Source organism: Pteropus medius, unplaced genomic scaffold, assembly GCF_902729225.1.
Source record: "Pteropus medius unplaced genomic scaffold, Ma_sr-lr_union100, whole genome shotgun sequence".
NCBI classification, from domain to species: Eukaryota; Metazoa; Chordata; class Mammalia; order Chiroptera; family Pteropodidae; genus Pteropus; species Pteropus medius.
The window spans coordinates 5,650,037-5,676,402 of record NW_024349505.1 but is presented as its reverse complement, the minus strand read 5'-3'; the positions used below and the strand labels follow the sequence as shown (position 1 = coordinate 5,676,402).

The following is a 26,366-nucleotide window of genomic DNA, read 5'->3' as shown; positions in this document are numbered from 1 at the left end:
TTTATTACTCTCATTCAGAACGTGTGGAGGAAATGTGTGGGAGCACAGAAGTGCTGCAGTTGACTGCCTGGATGTGGCAGGGGAAGTGGCAAAGAGCAGGTGGCATCTGAATCGCACCCTGAAAGATGAGTAGGAGTTCGGTAGATGAAGGTGATGCCCATGAACCCAGATAGGGAGGAGTGTGGTCAGAGGCAGGAGAGAGGTGTTGCTATAAGGAGGAGCAGAGGCCAGTGTAGCTGCAGCCAAGGACTTGTATCTGGATGGGGAGGAAGTAAAAGCACAAAAGGAGTCTGGAAAAGTGGGGTCAGGCTAGATTGAGAAAGGCCTTGAATTCCATGTAATAGGTCATTCATTCACTCATGTAAATCACCTCCTCTATATGATGTACTGTAAGTGCTCGATAAATATTAGCATTGTTATTATTAGCGTTATTATCAAGTTTTTACAAGCATCATCTCATTGAATACTTGCAACATCCCTGGAAAGTAGGTTCTATTGTCCCCATTCTATGAAACGAAGAAAGAAGGCGTAAGGAAGATGTGGAATTTGCCCAATGTCGCTGAACTAGTAGGAGGCGGAGCCAGGAGATAGCTGAGCTGGAATTTGAACCAGTCTGACTCCAGAGACCAAGCTCCTAACTGGTAACTTTGTGCTTTTTCACAATGTTTAGGGCTGTTTAAGGCAGCTGCCTTAAAACAGTGCTTTCCATTTGCCTAGTTAAATGGGATTGTGTGTGAATACAATAGTTTGCTTTGAATGAAATAAACTAAAGGAATCCAATAAAGCAGTCTGACAGGGACCTTCAGTGAATAAATGTGCCCTCAGCCTGTGGTTTTAGGTAGCTTGGGAGGGGAACTCTTGGACCGTACCCTCATGGTTCAAGCCCCAGAGGCACCGGCCATCTGACCCACTGGTGCCCTTAGCACAAAGATCACCATGGCAACCCCAGTTAACATTTCTTTGCAGACTACTTGGCAGGGCTGAGGTGTGCCTGACACCCTCTGTGTCACTTTGCTTTGAGCAAGGGTTTGGCTTCCGATTGGACCAGGGCCCGAAATAACTTCTCTTCCACCAGTGGGCATTTGTCCTGGGTCAGTTTTACAGGTCCTCTCCCATCTTTTGGGAGACACTCACTGGTGGAAGGCACGGAGTCAGTGGGTCCCTAGCACTTGCTAGGAAGTAGCTGGGGAAGGAAGAACATTCTCCAGTGGGGAAGCAGACAGCAGGAGCCAAGGAGTTCCCCTTCTTCAAACACTTCTCTGTTCACTGTGCTCTGGTGTCTTTAGAAGTTTAAGAAATCACCATGGCACCCCTCCCTCCCCCATGGCATTTCCCCTGGAGGCGGGGGGTGGGGGGGCTCCTCATTAGCATCCCAATGCAGATGAGCTGCTCTGCAGAAATGCCACTCCCCAGAGAACCCTGCCCCGCCCCACAATTCACCCTTACTCTTTCCCTTTCCAGTTTGTACTTCTATAATGGCACAGCTTTCTCTCTTAATGCCATTGCCCCTCTACCTGACTGTAAACTCCACTCAGGCAGAGAACACGTCTGTTTTATTCCCTGTCCTGCGGCCAGCATTGAGAATAGGCGGGGCATGTGGCTTTTTTTTGTCTGCGTCTGGCCCTTCCTTCTCTACTTCCTTCCAGGCACTGGTGCCTTCTCCTCTTTCTGGCTTTAAATGTTGAGTCCCTCAGGGCTGGCTCCTAGGTTACCTCTGTCCCTCACTCCTTTTCCTAAGCCATCTCACCCATGTACAAAGCTTCAATTCTCCTACTTGACATCTTTGTCTGTATGACATAAAGTTACCCCAAATTCCCAGTGACCAAGGCAAACGCATGGTCTCTTCCCCAGAACTTGGCCCCTTTCCAGTGTTCTCTGAGTAAATGGCTCCATTGGGTAGCCATATGGGCAAGCCAGGAGCCTAGGAGTCATCCTGACACCTCCTTATTGTTCGCCCTCCTCCCCATCCAATCGCTTTCACCTCTAGCGTATCTCCCAAATCCATCTACTTCTCACCATCTCTGCAGTCCCCAACCTAGACTGTGCTACCTCCTCCTTTCACCTGACTGGCATATTAATAAGCCTTCTTGATTGTATTCTGGTCCCCTCCATTCTTCATGCACCAGCCAGAATGTCCTTGAAATGCACATATGATCATGTCACTATCATTCCTCCCTTCTCCACACACACAATTGAAAACTCTGCTCTTACACTAGGAGCCACAGCCCAGACCACACAGTAGACTGATAAGGAAGATGAACTCTCTGGGTGATCTCCTGTGTGACCTCTGGGTGACCCCAGTGTCTGGCCTGTGTGCTGGGGGCATCTCACACTGGCAGGCCCACCTCTTAGACAGTGTCTCTTCAAGATACCTTCCAAGTCTTCTCTTGGCCCAGAGAGCTTGCCCATCCTTGCCATGGCAAATGCTGGGAGGGCAGCTCAAGCTACAGTTTAGCCTGTGTGCTTTCTTTTAGATCGGAGGTAAACACCAGTCTATTGGGTTCTCTAATCTCCTCAAGATATGTATAAATTTCTCAGAATGGTCTCTGTGATCCGAGTGAGACTCAAAGCACAGTTCTTTCTAAAGAAATCCTCTCTTCCAGCCTTTTCAAGCTCACCTCTTCTATTGCCAGGATAGGAGTTGAGGTAAGGCCCTCAAACAGGTTTGGGATCACCTCTTTTGCCTGTCCAGAATACATGGGCCATCGTTTCACTTTGAGGTATGAGAGCACTTTGCCATGTCTGGAATTCTTTTGGGGCCACAGGTAGAACTGAGTAGAAAGGGTTCCACTTATAGAAGGTGCTCCGTGGAAAGAATTGGGCAGAATCTACCATTATGAGACAAGAAAGGGCATATTCCGTTTGGAAAAGTTGGGCACAGTCCTGAGCAGCTAGAAGCCCCATAACAACACCAGGAATTTGAAAGAAAAGCCATACAGGCTAAACTCGGCTCTGTCACCACCAGCCTGCTGCCTGACATTGGAGGGCAGGGTCTTCTGAAGTCCTCAACTTTGCCCACCCCTGTAGAGTAGGAGGTCATCCTACTCTCTCAGTTAGTCCTTGTACCCCATCTGAGTATAAGCTTGTTCCATGGACATCAGCTCTGGCCCCAACCCAGAGGGCTTGCTTCTGCAGGGGATGGCTCTGTAAGAAGCATCCCCCGGCCCTGTGCCAAGCAGCTGGAAGCCTCAGTGCCTCCACAGCCACTCCAGGTTGGGGAACCACATTTCTTTTGAAAACCGTACAGAATGATTTTTCTTCAACCACATAGTAAGAGTCCTTCTCTCTTGCTTAGATGTCCCATGGCTGTCAGCCTTGTCCCTCACTAAGTCCTCATTCCAAGCATAGAGAATTTCTCTCTCATCTCACCAAGGGCGGCACTGGGTAAAATCATGAAGGAGAAGCAGGTTGTCTGAAGTGCTCGTGACCATGGGAAAGGGTACCTTGTGCACGTTGGCAAGGTGCAAACTTGCACAACTTTTCTGGAAAGCAATTCAGAAATGCCCATCAAGAGCATGAAGAACATTTTTGCCCTTTGATTGAGAAGTTCCATTTTAGTAGTTCCCAGTTCAGGAGTAGTTTGTAACAGAGGTTTGTAAAGGGGAATTCATTTTCCCCATGGGGAATTTATCTCTGATGTAGCTTCTTCTGGATTCCATTTGATTTGCTGCTTTAGTAACATGGGAACATTCTTTGGTTTCTCTGTCATATACTGAACGAAGAGAGAGAAGGTAGGCAGTCAAGGTGGATTTAAGGCCATGAGGATGGTACTGTCTAAGGGGACCTGCTTCCGAAAGATACGTGGTTCTCAAAAGGAGACAGTGTGGTGCTGAGTACATAAAAATCTGTGTGGGGAACTAGTAAAAAGAGAAATCGTATGAGCTACTTAGCTCCCATTCTGACTCAGTAAGTTTGGGTGGTTTCCAGGAATGTCTATTTTTAAGAAGCTTCCCTATAGATTTTGATGCACAGAGAGGTTTTGAGAAACATGACTTAGACTGTAATCTACCATAGTCCTTTTGGTTTTCTAAGAATTCCCCTAGGTCTTATTTTCATGAGAATATTGTATGTCACACAGGATCCATGCATTCAAGAAATAGCTGAAATACCGGACAAGCATTCTTACCACAGAGCTATAGGAAGAAGAGTAATTACAAAAGATACTATGTAATCTATATATCGCTTTCAAGTGCACACTGCACCTAGATACAGAAAAATCAAGAATGACTTCAGCATGAAAAAGTATTGTGCTCACAAGCAAGCATGGGCATTTGACCTCTTTTCCTAGGGGTCATGTGAAGTGGGTGCATGTTTCTACGTTCACCTTCGCAGCACTTCTAAGACTGTCATATGGCGTGCTTTTAGAAGGAGCTGAGAATTCCTTTTTCATATCTGTCCAATCCAACTGTCTTCTCTCCATTCTGCCTGGAGGTCATTTGGTAAATTGGGGCTGCAATTATTTCCACTGTCAGGAAGGTATCTATTTGGTGGGAGGGGTCATTAATTTTGCCCCCTGGTTCTCAAAATGTGCTGGACATTGGACTCACCAAGAGAGTTTCTCCAAACCAAATGTCCTGGATGCACCTCAGACCGATTCCATCAGAATCTCAGGGTGGGGGTTGGTTCTCAGATATCCATATTTTTTAAAGACCTCAGGGGATTCTACATACAGTGTGGTTGTGAACAATTCATTAGGCCTAAATGCCGCTTGAGGTGGGAATAGGAGTATAGGAGGAATCTTCATTGAAAAGCCAGGAAGAAAATATTTCTTTTCCTTGTACCCTACCCCTATTCATGATTCCCTAATGACTTTCTGCGTCCACCTGTTCTTCTATGTTTTTTGTTTTTTTTTTCCCTATCTTTTCATAGCCTTCATATATCAGCCTGTGGTATGACCCTGTAGTTTTATTACATTCAGAACTGGAAAGCTCTTCTTATAACCCAAATATTTTTCCTCAGAGTCTGATCATATGACCCTCAGGTACCTGGGATGCTTTTTAAAACTGGAGGCTCCTGGTCTCTGCCCCATGCTCACTAAATCAGAATCTCTGGGGGTGGTTCTGTAAATCTGAATTTTATTTTAAGTTTTTTTTAAAATTAAGTTTATTGGAGTAACATTGGTTAATGCAATTATATAATTTTCAGGTGTACATTATAATTTAACATCTATATATTCTATTGTGTGATTCCCACCCAAAGTCCAGTGTCCTTCGGCTACCATATATTTGATCCCCTTTACCCACATTACCCTCCCCCTACCCTCCTATATTTGACCCCCTTTACCCCGTCTACCTCTCCCCTCCTCCTCCACCCCCTACCCTCTGGTAACCATTAGTCCTTGTCCATGTCCCTTACTCTCTGTTTGTTTGTCCCATTCATTTGTTGCTTTTAGGTTTATATCCCACATATAAATGATGTCATGTGATTGTCAACTTTTTCTGTCTGGCTTCCTTAGCTTAGCATGATTATCTCGAGGTCCATCCATGTTGTCACAAATGGCAGTATTTCATCTCTTCTTATGGCTGAGTAATATTCCATTGTATATATGTACCACAGCTTCTCTAGCCAATCATCTATCATAGGACACTTTGGTTGCTTCCATGTCCTGGCCACTGTGAATAATGCTACTATGAACATTGGTGTGCAAATATCTTTTCGGATATGAGTTTTCAAGTCTTTGGGGTAAATACCCAGTAGAGGGGTTGCTGGATCACATGGTAGATCAATTCTTAGTTTTTTGAGGAAACTCCATACTGTTTTCCATAGTGGCTGTACCAATTTGCAGTCCTACCAGCAGTATAAGTGTTCTTTTTTCTCCACATTCTCTCCAACATTTGTTATTACCCGTCCTGTTGATTATAGTTATTCTAACAGGTGTGAGATGGTATCTCATTGTGGTTTTGATTTGCATTTCCCTAATAGCTAGCGATGTTGAGCATCTTTTCATATATTTGTTGGTCATTTGTATGTCCTCTAGGGAGAAGTGTCTGTTCAGGTCCACTGCCCATTTTTCGATTGGATTGTTTGTTTTTTGTTGTTGTTATTGAGTCATATGACTTCTTTGTATATTTTAGATATTAGGCCCTTGCAAATATATTTTCCCATTCGGATGGTTGTCTCTTTATCTTGTTGCCGATTTCTTTTGCCGAGCAGAAGCTTAATGTAGTTTAATGTAGTCCCATTCATTTGTAAATCTGGATTTTTAACCAGGTCCTCAGTGATTCTTATATACTCTAAAGTTTGGGTATGTTGGCCCTTAATTCACCAGTCCAATTATGGGTACAGTCATGCTTAGGGTCCAAAATATTGAGCATGAAGACCTAAGAACGAGCTTCACAGGGATCTGATCTATTTCACCCCCATGAAGAGCAACATTCTGAGGACAGGGAGGAACAAAGGACTGATTACTGTTATCAATTACATTGACTCTAGTTTAGAGATATAGGTGAAAATCTCTGAGACTATTCCCTAATTAGTCCTTAATAGACTGTGATATAAGGAAGGAATTTCCCAATCTAGATTCTCTAAAGCTACCTGTAGCATTTACATTATGTCAGTTACCTATTGTCACAACCACGCTGTGTAACATACAACCATAAAACCTCACTGGTGCACAGAGAATAAGAAGTTTTGTTCATGAATCTGTGGGTTGGCTGCGTGATTCTGCAGATCTGAACTGAGCTTGGCGACGTGCCCTCCTGAGTCAGGAGTCAGTTAGTTGCAGGGAGGCTAAATGACTTTACTGATCTTGGGTAGACTTCCTACCATCATGTCTGAGGCCTTGGCCAGAATACCTGGGGCAATTCACCTTGCTCCAGGTGCCTCGTCCCCCAGCAGGCTAGAGGATGAGGAAAGTCATGGCAGGATTCTAAGAGAGAGAGAAAGAGTAGAAGTGTGTAAGGTCTCTTAAAGCCTAGGTCTGCAACTTGTGCAGTGCCACTTCTGCCACACTCTGCTGGTCAACGTAAGTCACAGGACAAACCTATATTCAAGGAAATGGAGAAACAGACTACCTCTAGATGAGAGAAGTTGCACAGTCACAGTCCAAAGGGTGCGGATGCAGGGAGGACATAAATTGGTGCCATTTAGGCAAACAATCTACCTCATCTGTTACTTAACCTTTATCTGTTTAGGGAACGTATAGTTAGGAAGCATAAAGCTCTAAAAGCTCTCATTGGTCCTGGGCATCAGAAGGGTCTATGTACACATGTATGGGAAGGTAAAACCTTGAATGTCAACAGTTTGCGTCGAGTACCTCATGCTTTCCCAGTGTAAGCCTGGCGTACATCGTCAAGAAGAATGTGCAAAGTATTCAGGAAATTATTCAAGATACTCAAAACACTTTCCCAAAGAAGGCATCACCGTTACCTTGCAGATCTTGTTTCTCTGCTGTCCTGAAATTCTAGTCAGGCTCTGGTGGTCAAGGAGTTGCTGTTGTTTTGAAGTGGGCCACATCCATCCCAGTGGTAAAAAAACCATCGAAAATGGTTTTCACCCCCTTTTCCAAACGAATAAATGCAAGGACTTTAGCCTGACCTTTCAGACCCTGCCCAATCTTACCAAACTACACTTTCCAAATTCATCTTCCAGTGTTAGTCCTACACATATGCACAGAGTATTACAGTGGGTTTTTGCTTCCTTTGTCCTCTCTACCTAAATGTCTTGTTCCTCAGTCTGCGAACCCAAATGTTAGACATTCTACAGGTGCCTGTTTAACTATTACCTGTTCTAAAAACTGTCACTGATAACAGCAAACACAAGTGCACTACTTTCCTCTTTATTTAGCACAGAGGGAAAAAAAATTTCAAAGTCCTACAAATATGAGAACGGTTCAACCATCCACTTGTTTTACCGTAGAGAAATTGCTTCATTTTGCTAAGCCTGTATTTTGAACTCTCCAAAATGGGGATAATAACTATTTACAGGGCGATTATAATAAAAATGGTATATTTAAAATTCCTAACATTTAGAAGGTTCTAGAAAAATGATTCCGGCTTTTATGACCCCATGTTACAAGGTATTACCGTATTCTTTTCTATGTTGTCTGGTGTCACCTGTCTTATCCTCATCTTCCCCATTCTTAAGGACAAGGCATGTCATCTTCCTTAGTGAATTTTACAGACAGGAAAGGAAGGAACCACAAGATTAAGTAATTTGTTGAAGGTCAGATAGATAGACATGGTGGCACTGAGGTTTGAATTTATTCTAAGATTTGCTTTTTAAATTCCTATCCTGTACTGCCTTATCTTGGCCTTGGCTCCCAAAGAAGCAAAGCCCTAGACCAAAGTTGATTTGCGAGCCGAGGCACAGGGGGCAGGAGTGGAGGACAGGGGGACCAAAATCAGGAAGGAGGGAAAGCTGATAGAGTTGGGCTGGTACTCAATTTCACCAGGCCCTCCTCCAAGACTCCAAATTGTGGCCTGGGGGGAGTGAAAGGAGGAAGCGTTCATCCATTGTCTCCAGTGAGTCGCTGCTCATGGGTTAACCATTAACTCCCTACACTCTGGTTGTGCATGCTTAGCACAAAAGCAGTTCCCCCTGAGAGCTCTCAGAGCAGCTCCAGGGCAGGAAGCCAGAAGGAAGCAGTCTAGGGCGCAAGAGGTATTTTTCCACTGTACCTGTGAAAACCTGGCCACAGCCTGCATGGAACTGGTGGTCACAGCAGCTGGACGGTAGAGAGTCAGAAGGACAAGGTGATTGTGAGGTGGTGCGCATGGAGGCATACATTAACGCCTCGGGAACTAATAGAGATCGTCATGGGCGGTGAAAAGTATTGTAACCAGGATGGTTCTCCTGAATTTCACCTAGATGCGAAGATAAAGGATTTGTTTACATTTATTTCAGGAGCAGGCCAGTACGAGAGGGAGTATTAAGAATTCTTGCCTCAAATTCCTTTTAAAGAGTTCTATGGAAAGATTTGGTCTCACCTGTGTTTTGAAACATGTCAAGTATGTGAGATTATGGGAAAGAGACATTTTTTGAGACGGGCTTTCCTCTCAGCTCAGAAAGTTAGGTGCATTAGGAGCTATGACTTTGAATTGGTAACATCTACCATGAAGTAGAAAGGTCTTAAAAATAATGCAAGTTTCAAGCTTTCCTGAGTCTTCTTTAGCATCAGGCTTATTGTTCTCTAGAGAGAAACAGTTAGCTTTTAAATTAACAGGTACTGATTTTTTATATATTGGTCTGTGTACCTTCCCCTCAGGGACCATCTTTTAAATCAAAGGGCCCGTTTAAGACTGGAGGGAAAAAAAATCATTTTTTTAAAATAGAAAAGTTGTGCGTTAGCTAGAGAGGAAAGTTATCTGACCTCTTGTTTGGAGCATGGACTATCTTCTCAGCGAAATGTCATGTTGATAGCATGGTCATTTATATCATTAAGCAAGAAGCTTAGGCTGAATTAATGTAGTGAAGTTCAGTATAAAAGGTAGTAGCGGAAAGATCACAGCACAAATTCTCACTGTGCTGATTCTAGGCACCAACTCCTGGGCAAGCAAAGCTCCGAGTCTCAATTTCATCATCTATAAAATGCTATCAGTTCTTCACAAAGTAATTGTGAGGATTATATGAGATCATGTACGTGAAAGAATCAAGTACACACGTAAACATGTTGTTTTATTTTATCCGATGCGTCCTATCCTTTATCTCCCCCAGATGTTGTACATTATTGAAAAAGACAGACTCTAATCAGCAAGGAGCTGGTTTGGGCTGATTCCCCCATCACAGCTGGATATGGCACAGAGGCAGAGCTCTGTTTTGACAGAAATTTTTATTTAATCAGTGAATTAAGAGAAATGAAAAGTTCTGACTTTCCTTGGAAAACTGTGCAAGATTTTACACATCCTCTATAGTTTTCCAAAAGCCTATTTTACATTTCTATTTAGGAGTCTTACCATGATCACTCCGTATTACTCATCGACAATCTCCCCTCCTTCCTATTCTCTGGGCTTTCTCATTCATCCATTCAAACTCATCACTGTCCTGTGTATTTCATAAACATTATTACACTTCACCAAATTCTCAACTAACCATCTCAAGTGGGTATTATTCCTCTCAAACTGTAGTGTGGAAATCAAGTTTCATAGAGGTTAAATTACTTCCGGGGTCATGAAACTAGTAGAATATGAAAAAAGTAGGTTCTGACCCCATATTCAATCACCCTCCCCCATTTTATTTTACTACTTTGGTAACAAGAAATAGTGAAATTAACTTGCCTCTTAATGAGGTTTCAACTGATATTTTAAAAGGTAACAATAACTATACATTTTGCCTAACTTACACTATTGCAATATTCTACTGATGCAATACTGAGTGATTATAAGAAATGTCATGAGAAAACTGTGGGTCAGGAAGAAATAAGGGGGAAAATGACTTACAATTTTGATGTCTTTTAGAATGTGTGTCTCAATAATCAAGCAGAAATGAATCTGAGCAAGAATGCTACTCCAATGTACATATATATGTATATAAAAGCAAATAATCGGGTTTCAGTTTTGCCAATTTTATTGAACCAATAAAATTCCTACTAATAACAATGAAATAAATTTCTGCAAGTATAAATGTGATACAGTTTAACAAAACCCATTGTTCTGTACCTATAAATAGATTTTCAAAATGTCATAAAAAGTGCAGTTATGAATTGTTAACATGTTAATACACAGTTCCTTTATTTCAAATGTGTTTGTCTTGACTCACTAACAGTTCCGTCTGCATCTGTTCAAATAATATTACTCATCTCCAAAAAAAAAAAAAAGGCATTAAAACACTAGAATATTACACATAAACTGATCCATTCAGGTCAGCTTTAGTCAGAATTGTAAAATCAGCAACATAAAAAAAATAAAACCTAGTTATACATACAAAAAGCTTTCATGGGTTCTATAATCTCCTTAACTGCTGACTCATGTGGAGGGCATAATAGCTGAAAAGGCTTATATGGTTAACTACCTTAGACTACACCTACAGCAGGGTCTGGTTTGCCAGAACAAGTTTAAAGTGGCTGTTTATCAAGTTTGCTATTTTCAGAATTGAAACTATAAATATGACTGCCATTTGACAATGAAAATTGTGTAAATCCTAAATTGCATCAATGATCTATTTGATAAAAGCTTATTCTAATTGAAAACCTTATATAGTAAGAGACTGATATATATAGCAGTCTTAAAGATCACGTCATCCGCCTCACATTAGTCCAAAGTCACGTGCTTCGTAAAAAAAAATTACAGTAACAAAGCACAGGACTACAAAGGCAAAACATCACAGCTTCTGATTACATTGAATAAAAAGTACCAAGGAACGCAAAAGATAATTCTGTATTAATACTGATGAATTAAAGAACTATAATAGACATTTCACAGCATGCTACATACATCGCTCACAACTTAAGGATAAAATGAAGTCTAAAATTGAAAGTCAAGAAGTTGGCAATCTGATTTCCTGTGCAATTCAGCTACAAACTCTTAATATATACATTCATCATGTAGCTGCCCTGCAAAACCAGGATTTAAAAAAAAGAGATTTCAAGTTCAGATCCTATTTCATAAGCTAAAGGATACATCCAGTTCTTCTATGACCAGGAAAGTTATTTTCAGGTTGGAAGGAGCTAATCCAAGTAGCAAGGCCATGTTCCACGTCAACCTGACAGGGTTCTTTTTTACCTTGCTCAGACTGCATGTGGATGTAACTATTCCATTAGCATGGAGAAGATGCCAAACTGGCTTGTTGTTTGCTTTCTGTGTCTTATCTCATTTCAGGTAGAAAAGAGTAGATGTGAAGAGAAAGAGGAAGAGAAAAATTATTTCCTTTCCAGGAAAAATACATGAATGCAAACGAAATATTCGTACTAGATACAGCGTTTGGGTCACTTTCCTTGATGAACAAGGGTACCATTTAACTCTTTCCTTTTATTTTAGAGAACCAGTGAAATTCAGAAAGGAGAAAACAGTCTCAACATTATAAAGGAAACTTCTTGCTAACCCTGATATGTCCCCTTTATACTACTTTTTGAACCTTCCTTATCAGATTTGGGAATCAGTTTAAAATTTGTAAAGACTGATTAATTTAATAAAGAGATGTACAATTCATTTCATTTAGTGTCAGAACACATATACCTAGCTAACCAGGATTCGGGAACATTATTTTAGCATTGAAGACCAGAGAGCCTTTCTCCCTTTGATATTCTATCAAAATCATACATTCATTTCTAAGAGGTTAAATCGAGGGGTACAAAAAAATGGACTGTTTTAGCAAATTTATATACCAAACAAAGATTGTATTTATCATATTTAGACTATTATTGTTTGATGTTGTCCTATGAGCTGTACAATGGGGTGTTTGTTCTAAAGGCTATTTTATATTATATATTTCATTATTTCAAAGATTTCCACAAGCATCGAAAAGAATCAGCTATTCATCCCCCCCTCCCCGCCCCATATTTCTCCTTTTTTAAATTCTGTGCTTCACGGTAGTGCAGCCGTGATTCCTTTAAAGCCAGAATGAGCACTTCACGACATATGATTTAGTAAAACCCATCTTTTCAGTCTCCATTATTAAGTCTCATTTTTAAACTAGGTATCTATTCACTCCTGGGCTCTTAAAGGCATTTATTTCCTAGACTCTGCTATCAGGTTAGGTTGTTCATGAATAGGAGTGGAAAGCATCCAGATACCACCAGAAATCACAACACTCTATGCTTTGAAACAGGGTGGTTCGTCTTCAGGTCAGACCACTATCTATAAACAAACATGCCCTGTGTTAGAAACCTGACAAGTTCACCTGTGAACTATATATACCAAGCACACACTGGCTGTAGAGGAAGAACGCTTGCTTCTTCCTCCTCTGCCATTTCTCCTGTTTCTCAATGATACTGTCTGGATATATCTGAAGTGCAGCCAGGGGAATAAAGACTATGAATTTGATGCATATTCCCTTTTCAGCCCACAGTACATCTCTCCCCCACGAGAAGAGGGTGGACGTGGAGCTGAGCAGCTTAGTCTAACCCAGGAAAGCTTGATTAAGCCCTTATGTAGCCAATTTTATGGTATTTTAAACGTATTATAATCAAATGGGCTTTTGTGATCCAATAGGACCACCTTAGCACCCTTTATCATAAATCCTTCTATTAGAAATGTGTTTCAAGGCCCAAATACTACCAATAAAACAAATATCTGAAACACCACCCATTTGTATGCCAGAAATTTCCTGTTCCACGGAAGGGCTACATATCAGTCTGGATTGCTGGAGAATTTTAACTTTACATTCAGATAACTTGGTTTGATACCAGTATTTGTCACCTAATACAGATCCAGGTTAGAATGGCATTTCGATCACTTTAAAATCCTGCTAAATGCTAAATTCTGCATGGTAGAAATAGTTCAATTTCTGTATCATGTATAAATATAAAGATTGCTACTACTTTAATAGAAGGCAAAAATCTTCTATGAATTATTTAAAATATGGAAGTAGTATTACTGAACAACAGAGAGTGGATCCATGAAAAGTTTGGATACTCTGAATTTATAGGCTCTTTGGGGATGAGGTAGAGGACAGTGAGATATTTTGGCAGCTGGGAAAGGGCAGAACCATCTGGGATGGACAGGATTACACTGGTGCTGCATAATATCCGGTAGGGTGTCTGGGGCAAAGTTAGCCAAAACGTAGCGAGATTGTACAGGGATTTAGAGGGAGCTGGGATAGTCATATTCTTAATGAATGGAGAAAAAGTGACTCAGGAAAGTTAATGCTGGTGACTATCAGCAGGTGGCTGGTGATGTTTGGCTTGGATTGTGAAAAGGCATTCAGACCGAGATGGGCTGAGAGAAAGGGAGGAGAGCGAGCATGTAGAGTGAGGCACTTGGAGGAAGAGAAAGCAAGTGGGCAAGGGTGGACTGGATGCAGACAGCAGTTCCCGCAATGGGAAACGTTCCTTTATATTAGGGGTACAATGCTGAAGACAGTCACACGCTAGGAATCACATTCTTTGAAAGCCTTTTCTTTCCTTCCTCGCCGGGCTCTGCCTTGACATATACCTCCACCTCTATAATCCATTTCACATCAGCTATTTTTGTTCTAGGTCTCACCTGAGCAGACACTGCTAACTAAGCCAAATGAGTATGGAAATAAGCTCCACATACAAGGGGCATTTAACTTCTGTTGACTGAGATGAATACATTCATGCTACAGTACTGCTTTGAGGAAAGACTACTTTGATTCTCAGTCTCCAGAGGGATTCTGTAGGGAAACATGGTTTGTGACAGTGGCCACCTAGAATAGGTCCCTATCCCACAAAACGGGTAACTTAAAACTTGATCTGAACAGAAAAACCACGTCTTTCAGTTTGCTGTTGATTGATACTAAGAAAATTTCATGTACTATTTATATAACATTATTGTTGCATAATTTTACTCCATGCAAGGCCGTCTATTTGCATAAAAGAAAAACTCCCATCAGATAAAGAGTTTAAGGTCTTGCTTTCCAGAGAAATGATTTTAAATTGTCTTTAAAATACAACATAAAACAAAACAAAAACCTCGTTTTACTAGCACAGTGCAAATCATTTTTGTTAATACGCACTGACTTTTTCCCCTGATGACTTGTCCTTTGATTTTAAAAGACTCTTACTATCATGTATGCATGCACTCTGCACTAAAGTGGTGAACTGTTTTTAAGTACAGATCTTTGTTTACAGATTATTTTGCTGCAGCATAAAAATCTAAGATTTTGGATTAAAAAACTCCATAAGGTGGAAAAGGAGGAAGATGCTTTGGAATAATGTTAATTGAGTTTTAGAAGCATTTCAAATCTTTAGGAGACTTTATATAACAGTTAAAATAGGGGTTCTGGTTCAAATATGATTTCAATATAAAGCTTACATAGAGTTCTCTGTTCTAAAACAGTCCTGTGATGCTCGGCCATTATGTGGGTTTAAAGCCATAAATAAAGGCCAAAGTCATGCCACAGAATCTATCTACATTAGCCAACTTTTATTCGAAAAGTACTCCAAATGAGACAAAGATTCTTCCTGAGACTGAGACAATATACTTAGCGTAAAAAGGTGAAGAAGGTAATAAGTCGTCCCGTCTCAAAAGCCTGTTTTCCTCTAATTATCACAAGTCCACCTGAGGAGGCCTAATCTGAAGGATCCAGTGAGGTAGCCACCTGGCTATTCCCACAGTCAGGGGATCAGGTTAAAGAACAGGTTTACTTTCAGATGGGAGAGTATTTAGATATTTTCAAAGGTGATCTGAGAAATTAAGGATCACAACTGAAGCTGGAAAACTTGAAATTCGAAAGTAAACAGACATCGATCAAGCAGGTACATCAGTGGATGACTAGACTAATTTTTAACATAATAAGCAACGAAGTTAGAGAATTCACATTCACATGTGCTTTTTATCACGTACACTTGCACATCTAAGTTTGGCACAATGTGAGCCCAAGGTGTAGGTTAGCATAGCATATAATCACATCATTTCACCAATTGAACCAGATATCTCTTTTAAAAATATCACATTTTAATATAAAAAGCTATACTATAAATTACTACATAGTAAATTCGATACTCTGAAAAAATACCACCCTGGAAAACCGCATCAGATTTTCAAGTTTGCATTAGATAAAGGTCACAGCAAACTCGCTGTAAAATGGTCGTCACAACCTGGAACGCTGTGCATGCTGCATCTGAGCAGGCGCTTTAGCGCCTTCAGAAGTCAATTCTTCTAGACTGGTTCACTGAGGTTCATAAATACATTGTTTTGTTTTTTGTTTATAGTTCCAAGTCAACTTATTTTCCTGATTATTGATGAGATAGATCAATGCTGAGTTAAAAAGAAACTTTGCTAAGAAAAGAGATCTAGTAAAGGCACTAATATTTTTCCGTAACTCAAACTCCAACAACTTACACTTCTGGGGGGAAAAAAAATAAAAAACAAAAACAAAGTGGCCATTTCAGTTACTTAAACCTTGTTTCCCCTTTTGGTCTAAAGCTCATATGGTGTTCTGTGAGAAATTCTCCTCCTTTCAATATATAAAAATCGTTTTCATCCTGTAATACAGGTCACCTGCACAAAAGTATAGTCCTGTATAGGGCTATTAACTGAAAGAATTCTAGTAAAAAGACAATGTCAAGAATAAAAGACATCCTCAACTTGAAAGTTCTAAAGTTAGGGAAGTTAAATGGACATTTATGCTGTCATCCGGGTTTTGCCATTCTCCTAAATACTTTCTTTGTAGTTAATACATATCTATATAATGTGATATTGAATAAAATCAACATAGGGTATATCAATAAACAGAACAGAAGAGACCTGGCACGAGTTCTTTGAATAATGTCCTTAAATAAACCATCCTGTCTTAAAAATATTAGTAATTTTTTCCTCACCTGGAAGTTTTCAAACAAGATCTTGGAATCCAAAAATTAAGAACTACCTTATGTTTATAGATTTACAGTCATCTTTCTATTTTCTTATCTGGAACAAACTCTAAACGAAAGCAACCTAATGTACTGTACCAGAAAAGGATGATCAATGGAAGGGGAAATGAAAAAAACTAGTCCACAATTCTTCCATGAGAGAAAAAAAGTTAAGTCCTATGTAACGAGTAAATCTAAACTGAATTTTTAGTGGGAACTCTAACGAAAAATTTTAACTGTATTATTTACTATGAAAAAATGGATCCGTTTTTAAAAATTAGCATGTTGGTGTACAATTCAAGTCACCGTTAACTAGCCGAAAAGTGTTTAAGCCGTGCAGTCGCGTCCTACTGGATAGTTGTAAGCATCTCTTTAGGCACTTCACTGGTTCATTAACACAATACAAATTAAAGCTATAAACACATGATGTTGTGCTCTGTGAAGATAGTCTAATCAAGCAACACAAACCAATGCAAAAATGTGACTTTTTGGATGCTTCTATTCTTCCCCTAAGACTTGATATCTTTTTTTTTTTTTTTTTTAACCAGTTGTCCAAAGATATTTTTCTGGGGAAGGGGATGCTTTGGCATTATGAAAGGAACATTGTTCAACCCCAGTAAGGCGAAAGCCTTGTGCAATAAAGAAATCTGAACTAAATTTCTTTATGGCTCTGTTTTAAAGGACACTTCTGCAGTGACATAATAGGGGGAAAGTTTAGTTGAGTATTTTTTTTTAAACGTATTGCACTCTCTCTTTTGTTGTTGTTGTTCAATCACATTAATGCATAGAAACACAATTTTTACCTTTGAGTAATAAACTGTTTAACCTATTATAAGAAAAATCATGGAAAAAAAGTTCTAAAGCCTAACAGGAAAAAATATAGGTATATTAACCTTCCTCTGCTTACTGCCATATAGAAAACACTATGAGAAAAGAAAAACGTGCAAAGAAAATTTTTGGTCAGTCTTGTGTGGGTACAGGTTTGTATGTGCCAACTAAATGAACTGTAAGCAGCACTGTGAGCACTGATTACTTAAGATGACTGAGGATTACTGTCAGTGATAGAAAGGATTGTGCATAATTCCACTTTTAATATATACATCTGATATGGAAAACTGAAACTTCAGTTTCAGAAGAGAAGAAAATAGCTGAATTTGGCATTTCAGTAGCATGCTATAGAATTCATCATGATTAATTTCACATTAAATTATGGACAATGGCTGTATCACATTTCACGTTATCGCCAATAGCAGTAAAAAAAAACCCCAAAAAACCAAAAAAACCAAAAACAAACAATCAAAAAACCAAACAGTGCCTGACAAACAATCTCCTGGGGACACAGGTACGTGTCCTGTGAGCAGCTTGGTTCAACAGCGCATGCTTTTCCTTTACCAGATTTAGGACACAACATGAGAAGATGAGAATGACCAGAGGAGGTCATTCTCTGCGGAATTCCAATATCTGAAAAAAATTGCTGGAGCAGATTGTAAGCACTTTCCTTACTGAACAAAAACAAAGGGGGGCGGGGCAGAAAAAAATACACATACACACAAACCCAAAAGCGCTGGAAGTTAAGCATTAACAAATCAGGTTCATGATTTATGATCAGTTTCCAAAAATCCAACTATGAACAATGCAAAGTAGTGCTCCTCAGTATTATTTTTGCAGTTGTTAGTAATGTTAAGCATCAAGAAAAAGAAAACACATCATTGCACATTACAGCCGCCCCAAAAAACGGCTAAACTTTGACACTATAGAATTGAATAATTTTTGATGCTACATCACAAACAGCTTCTGATTTGTATCTTATGTGAAAAGGTCTTTACACATATATGACATTTTCCCTGGATGATGCTTCAGGTCAAATGCCGAGTTATGGCACGAAGAGCATAAAGAAGTTCAGCTTGCATCCGTGCTTCCATTAGAAGTAAATTTACGTGAACCTAGAAATGAAAATGTTATCAATTTAATGACCGCTATAAACAACTGAAAAAAATGAAAAATTTTTTTATGCAGCAGACATTCACAGCAGTTTTTGTTCTGTGTATATACATGTGTACAAACACACATGCCTGGGCATATTTATGCATGGGGATAACGTAACACTCATAAGAAAACTGTGTTTATAAAATAAAGGCTCTTGTAAGCAGTAAAAATGACCCCTAAAGTCTTAACAATTCCAATAATTTTGTTGGAATACATGTTATGTAAAAGCCAATCAATCTATTGAGTTACAAAATAAAACTAATTTTTATAAATTACAATTTTCCTACAAATTATACTTTCTTCCAGTTGTAAAATTTTATATGGCTAAAAATCAGCCCCACATTTCTTACGCCTGTGCTTATTCTTTGGAAACCTTTTAAAAACATTCCTTACTGTTTATTTGAAAGATGCTAAAGTAAAAATTTGAAGCTTACAGCAGTTTGTAATTAGTGTCTGGTACTCATTAGATACGTGTAGCTTCCTTAGAGTCTTTTAGATATAGCTGGAAACAAGCACCTAACTTTTTGGGGGGGATATTTCTCAGCTGATAGGTTCAAATGAATACCTATGTAATTTTCAAAATTTATTACAAAGAAATATGTTGTGATTTATATTTAAATGACTTTGGTAACTTTCTATAGGTTGGATATATTGTAGAATATGTTTTCTTGATGAGTACAGAGAATTTCTAGATATTCTAGCAAAAGAAGAAAGTCTACTGCAATCATATATATAGGGCATAAAGATCCATCAAGGAGAGATGCTGGAGATAAAATAGGTATTTATTTGTTGTGTGTATGGCTCTAAGACTTCAAAAAAATCTTAGTTATTGAGGCTATAACATTCTCTTTTGGGTTACACAGTTATTTAGTGACTATTAGGACTCTAAAAAGATTTTCGTACTTTCAAACTTGGAAACTATGGTATAAATGTAAGATTCTTGAACTTATAAGTCAAATGACTTAGGATTTCTTGGGTGGTAAACACACAATGCAATATATATGTGATATGTTGTTGAACTGTACACTTGAAACTGATTCGATTTTATTAAGCAATGTCACCCCAATAATTTTAATAATAAAAAAAGGTCCTACGATTTCAGGCTAGTTCTTATATTATAAAATGTTAATAAAAATCCTTAACATTTATTGTCTTAAATGATGATTCCTCTGTATCTAAAGAAATATTCTTATGTAATAAGGTATTTGGCTCAAAAGTCCTGCATTATATTGTCAAAATACTAAATTACCAAATTGGAATGAGAAACTGTTATTCTGATAGGTTAACTCTAATGGCTACAGTTAAAGATCTCTAAATGGATATGCCTTCTGGGCCAAAATACAATTACACCTAAGACAATATCCCAGTAGGTTTGATTTTTATTAATTGTCAGAATGGTAGACAGTTCCCCAAACATACTTTAAAAATATCCATATTCAGAGAGAATTTTTCAAAGGCCAATGCTAAACTTTTACTTTACACACCACACTGGACAAAACACACAAGTCAAATTTAGTTAATATTCAATAAACTTGAATTCAAAAACATTAAAAAAAAACCAGATGGCTAGGTGATGCCACTTCTAATTCTTTAATGATATAAATTTATTAACAGTTTCATGTATAATATTTATAATCGTTACTTCTTATACTGAACATCTATATGTCTGTGGTATAATGTTTAGTCATGAAACATACCTTTTCCGAGTGTTTAAACTGACGCCAGTAACTATCATACATGCGCTTGGTAGTTCTCTCAGGATAGCAGGTCACCGTCTTAATGTAAACCTTCAGGCTTCGTTCAAGTAATTGGTTAACTTCTCCATAATCATAGTCATCATACCTATGAGCAATATGACACCAGCTTTATAATGACAAAATCAAAATTTCTGATCTCTAAAGTTGTACCAGAGACATTTATTGTTGAGGAATTAAATAACAAGTTCATTAATTAATTCCCCTAGCAAATATTTATGAGTGCCTATTATGTGCCATGTACTTTCCATGTAGTCTTCTAGGCGCTGGTGATACAATAATGAATAAAATAGACAAAAATCCCTGGTCTCACGGAATTTAAATTCTATTGGAGAAAAATAAAAATGGAAAAGATAACCATACTGACCACTGGAAGTAGCTATGGGGCGGTCACTGGCAACCTCGACAAGAACAGTTTTGTTAGAGTGGGAGGAGTAAAAGCCTGACACTGTAGTGGGTTCACAAGAGAATGAGAAATGAGAAAACAGTGACAGTAAATATACAAATTTTTTTCCCAAGAGACTTGCTGAGCTTAGGAGCAGAAAAATGAGGCAACAGCCACAGGGACAAAGCAGGATGAAGAAAGGATCTTTTTTATTTTTCATTTTTTTTAAAGATGAGAGAAATAACAGCATGTTTATATACTGATGGGAAAGATTCAATAAAGAGAGTAAAGGTGATTTTGCAGCAGGGAGAGGGAGATCACTAGAACAGGGATCTTTAGAAGAAGAAAGGAGACGGGACGGGACTTTGTGTCCAAGTGCATAGGAGCACAGTCAGCTCACCTATAATGAGAGAAGAGCCAGCAGAGTAAATGGGCACAGAGGCAGATAGGAGGGTAAATGGTAGTGGTGGGAGCTGGAAGAGTATCTTTTCGTTATTTTCACTTAATTTTTAACCCAAATATATAACAGTTAAAAAACAGTACCTCGAAGATTTTATGTAAGTTTTATTGAGCAGAATCCCACAGATAAATATAATCACCATAACATGTTATTTTTGTCCTGAATATAATAAATATTTATTGCAACTGCATTAAATATTATTGGTGTTTACTTTTCTTAATTAGGTAGGTATAATATCTGTTTTAATACATTGATGATTCTGTGATAACACTGTCTAGGACGGTAAATTGGCAAAAAACACAGTTATCTACCATCGTAATAGTGTCTTTTCGGTAGAATGTTTCATTATTAGTTGATTTTTCAGGAAATTTGTGTTTTTCTTAGCTAAAATTATAGAAACTACGTTATTTAACAAATCAAATTCTAATTCCATTCCACAAAGGCTTTCTGATACTATATCATAAACGATATAGTATAGTGTCAAATTCATAATTGGGAATTTTTTCTTTCTGCAAATTTACCTCCATAAAAGCCTTAATAAACCAGCTCAAAAAGGCACATTCTCCCCCAAAAGCTTTCCTAATTAGACCATTCAGCCTCATTCACTCATTTACTCACTGTCCTCTTAATGTTAATTTTTAAAATTAATTTATATTAATTTATATTGACTGATAGTTTCATTTCAGTGTTATTATGTGAACTTATGTAAGCTTTATGAGGGCAGAACCTATCCTACTTTTATTTATACCCTAATTACCATTCATAAACAAATAAACAAATAAATAACAAACTAAATGAGCCAGCAAGCCAGCATTTATTACAGTGATCTAAAGGGACATAATATATGGTTTTCAACTGCTTAATTCTCCTAGGAAGGACTCTTAAACTGAGTTTGATTTATCTTATCCCCAATAATTACTAATATTTTTCCCCCTCATTACTAAATTGTTAGTACTGTATTTATACATTAATGTTAAGATCACAACAGCTAACCACAGAAAAGTGCTTTTCTATAAAATGGAATTAATTTTTTAAGTTCAACAGTCCACTTGTAATATTTTCTCCCCAGAACTGTGTAATCCTAAACAGGATAGGAGTAAGACTCATGTCAGAATTTTCACTTAGAAATGTGTGAAACTGTCTCCACACTAAACATACCTGATTCCAAACATACAGTGGACATAGTTAAATAAAGCTCTGCGCAGCGTGGTTGTATCGACATCCTCGTGGGTGGCCATAGTGTTATAGGTGAGACTGTAGACCATGCGAAACTTTTCATCAAGAAGATGTCCAATGTCAGAGTAAAGTCTATTCACCAGGGAGAACCCATGATTTTCCCAGGTATAATCCTAAAAGAATAAAATATATCCAATTACAAAATTTAAATAAACATTCTTCATTTAAATAAACTTCAGGTTTTATAAACATAACTATTTAGGCAAGTAAGGTATTTCAAATTTAATTCTAAGTTCATCGCTTTACTAAGAAAAGCCTTCACGTCAGTTTGTAGATTGAATGCCATATTATTTCCTCAGTGGAGTCCAGAGTTTGGCAAGTCGGTGATAGCTACTTCCTGTGGCCAAGTACTTTGCAAATGACACCCTTATCTCAAAGGACCCCAGAAGACCTTGGACTATTCCTATATAACCAGACCTACTCAGTGACATCGACAGTTAGCAGATCATTAGAAATAAGTGAAAAGGAGTCCACCTTAATTCAAAATGCCACTCTTCTTTGGAACCACATCATTCCTGTGGCTGTTTTTCTAGGGGTGGCCCTTAAGCCCATAACTCCTGGGTTATGATCTTATGACAAAAAGCCTTTTTACTATGAATGTGATACATCGCTTAATTTCCTCCCTGCTCCTCTCCAAAAAATGGTATGAACGTTATACAACTACCATGTAATAACGCAAGTAACTGAATAAAGTAGTTTTCTTTTGCCTTCTTAGTGGAGATGATGTTGAAATAAAAATCCATCTACTCGGACATCAAACTAGACTATGGTGGAAACCAGATTAAATAAAAGGATTTACAGACTATCAAAATGGCCTATTAATTTCTTTAGAAGTCAATTTGTTTACATTACAACATTTCATAATTAAAATGACAGTATTTATTCTTTAGTTTCACCTCATACCTGAGCTCGGAATGTTGGCAAATGCTCTTCTCCTCGTCTGGCAAAGTCTTCATACCCAAAACCAGGGTCTTCGATGTAACGGGAGACGTCAGATGTTATAATCATGTCATCTTCAAAATCTACGGACAATAACAAAGAACCTAACGTTAAGGAAACTGCAAAGAGGACAATGAAACAACTTCATTTTCCTCCACTTTTTAGCTTTTCCATGGATTTCTAAAATGACAATATTGACTACATGGCTTAAATTCATAAAACATCTAGTGCTAAAGTTTGAAAACAATTTTATTACTAAATATTGGCAATATGAACATTTAACTAGTTCCTCAGACAAAAAACTGACCAAATTGAAATATCTAAATAGTAGCAGCAAAAGATCAGTACACTAGTTTTACTTATTTAGAAAAAAAAAAGATAGTACAGGCCTTTGAGTGTCAAGTTTAAACTTTTGATCTCTTGGGGGATGAAGTGGGATGCAGGGAAAGAGAAGAGATGAAGGTAAAGATCACTTTAGTTGAGCTCAACATTAAGAGAGGTTTTGTTAAAATTAGATGGTGTTTCATCTGAGTGTGAAAATCAGTTAATTTTTAGCTTACCAAGAAGCACACAGGGAGAAGGACTGGGAAAAGAACACAATAGGGAAGAAAAGTGAACTTTTGGGTGCCACTATTATTCTTAGTTGACTTGACTGTTAGTTAAACAGGAAGTTCCATTTGTGAAAATTCATTGACTTTTACACCTAAAATATGTGTGCTTTTCTGTGAGGATGAAAATAAAATGGAATATAACATATGGAGTAAACAATGTGCTAAATGAGACTATGAAATATTATCAAAGTGGCATTCAGGAATATAGAAAGACTACGATAATATCTTAAGACTTCTGCATACTTGATAATATTAAAAATTCGCCACTGAAAAATTGTAAGTGCCCAATTCATGTTATTTGACTTAAATTCTTGTTTAACTCCACCCTCCCCCCTTTTTAGGTTAGTCTCTATAATTACTTCCTTCTAATTTCAGCCACTAAAAGAGAATGAATAACCGTTATTCTACCTTCTACTCTTGAAAATGAACACATATTTTTCAAAAAACAAAACAAAATACTATTTTCTTCCATGCAAAGAACAACATTTTTAGTATTTTAATTAATATTAAGTACATTCAATAGCTAATAAATAAGTAAATAGTAAGTAAACAGTTAATAAAACAATTTATGCCATCATAAAAAACTGTGATTCTTAACTGGACAGCCTTGAGAGGCTTAAAAAACAAATATAATTATAGTAATTCATCCAAAAGACCTGGCAGACTAGCAGTAGCTTCATTACCTTTGCTCTTTCCTATTTCATGAAAATCTTCATAATAAGTATTCTTTTTCACAAGTTTTAACCTTTCCTTAGGTTGCCAGTGTGGACTAATTGGGGTACTTGATAATGGCAGGAAAGATCAAGTGCTCATACTACGAAACTTAGAAAATATGAAAATTCTTACCTAACTTCTTTATTACATATAAAGAGAAGAGACTGGCATTGTTGAGTACTCACTGTATACCTGGTACTGCGCTATACACTACCTATTTTTAATTCGTTTCATTAACACAAAAAGAAATATCTACTTAAGAAATAAAACTAAGTTACTAATACCATTGTCAGTAATAAATGTCAGTTAGAAATACAATGTGTATTAGTTTAAGATGACATGGAAACTTGTAAACATTAAACTACTGAAACTGATCTGAAGCTCTGAAGTGGAGAGAAATCTCAGTCTGTCTCTGGCCCTTCCACAACCCCTGTGTTATCTCCTTGTGCTCCTATATTAGGGTAAAGAGAAATGCTTTAAAAATGGCGTTTTTCAATGCATTATCTCTTAATGTAGTTATCCTTTCCTTAATTCAGTCCAACACATAATAATTAACAGAAGTGAAGTAAAAAAATATAAAATGTAGTAGCGATTGCTGAGGCTGCTAGGAAAGCCATGAGTTTTGTGGGTTGCAAAGTAAAATTAAACCAGGAACAGTAAGTAGTAACTGAACTCTGTAAAACAGTTTCTCTAGAAGTGCTCTTCCCCACCACATTGTACAACAAAGGTTGTTTCATTTGCCAAATATCAGCTGGAGTTGACTATTATATAGCTAGTTCCTTTGACTTTGATGTCAGTTTTTGTTTTGTTCATATACATTTTTTAGTTGTCATGACTTTTAACCATTTAAAAATAAACAATAAAGAATAACTAACCAAATAAGATACAATTTATCCTACGAATAGTATCCTTGTATTCATTTCTAGAGTCAAACACGACCTATTTTTCTAGACACTTTTGTCCACAGATTTTTTGTTCTAAATTTATCTTAAGAAGTTAAAGTTAAAAAAAAAAAGTTAAAAGTCGTACTCTGATCAACAAATCTAGAGCTCTTATTTTAATTCGACCTAAACAAATATTTCGAAGTCTGACTCAAAGGAAATAGTATTTTGCACATTATCTGCATTCTTCTGCCCCTAAGAGGTGGCTACTAACACAATACAGAAAATGTTATGTTACAGTAATGGAACACCTTTTTAACTTGAAAAACAAAACAAAACAAAAAAATAATAAAAGCTAGTTAACCGTTACCAAGCTACAGAATACTACTCTCTGTAGAACACTTTAAACATTTATTTTCCTCAAAAGGCTTGAAAAACTATTCTTAGAATCTCTGCATGTTATTCAAAATGCTTTATCACACTGGTCAAACCAATACATTTTTTGTAGGAAAAAATTTCTATTTCCATTTTAAAACATGGTAAGTCTATGAATATGATTCAATCAGCCACTGTACAGTCATTTTTCTGTTATCTTTGTGTGACTGGGCATGTTTAAGAGTAAATAATGAAATGATTTATTTCCTTGAATGATTTATAAACTATACAGATTCTTCTGTTAAAATTAGAACACAATTTTTGGCTAAGGTCTAAGACTTGCTAGTCAAAATTCACTTTAGAAAGCAGTAGTCCCTTCTCAAGGGTCCAAGAAGATAGAGACTAGGGTCCAAAGTATATTTTCAGTATTAAAAAACAACCTAAAAGAAATAAAACATGTGTATGCTTCAAGCTCTAGTGATCTTAGAGAAGCTCTTAAAAAGTAATGTCTAAAAACAAATAGATATTACTAACCTTAAAGAAATGTTTGCAATTAAACATATTGGTTTACCTAGAAGGTTCACCCAGGCTCATTAGTTTTCTTTGTCCCAGTTTTT

General features: G+C 37.7%; 1 protein-coding gene across 1 annotated transcript in view; it reads right to left on the bottom strand.

The window, feature by feature from the left end:
• Positions 1 to 10,485: 10,485 nt before the first annotated feature.
• The window catches only part of SESN3 (sestrin 3), a 65,884-nt gene continuing 50,003 nt past the window's right edge, over positions 10,486 to 26,366 (bottom strand). Inside the window, exons 7-10 of the mRNA XM_039882007.1 lie at positions 23,133 to 23,251; positions 22,152 to 22,342; positions 20,092 to 20,236; positions 10,486 to 18,351 (exon numbers count right to left, since the gene is read on the bottom strand). Coding sequence (XP_039737941.1) covers positions 18,265 to 18,351; positions 20,092 to 20,236; positions 22,152 to 22,342; positions 23,133 to 23,251 — 542 coding nt within the window. The 3' untranslated portion in view covers positions 10,486 to 18,264. The remainder of the gene's footprint in view (positions 18,352 to 20,091; positions 20,237 to 22,151; positions 22,343 to 23,132; positions 23,252 to 26,366) is intronic.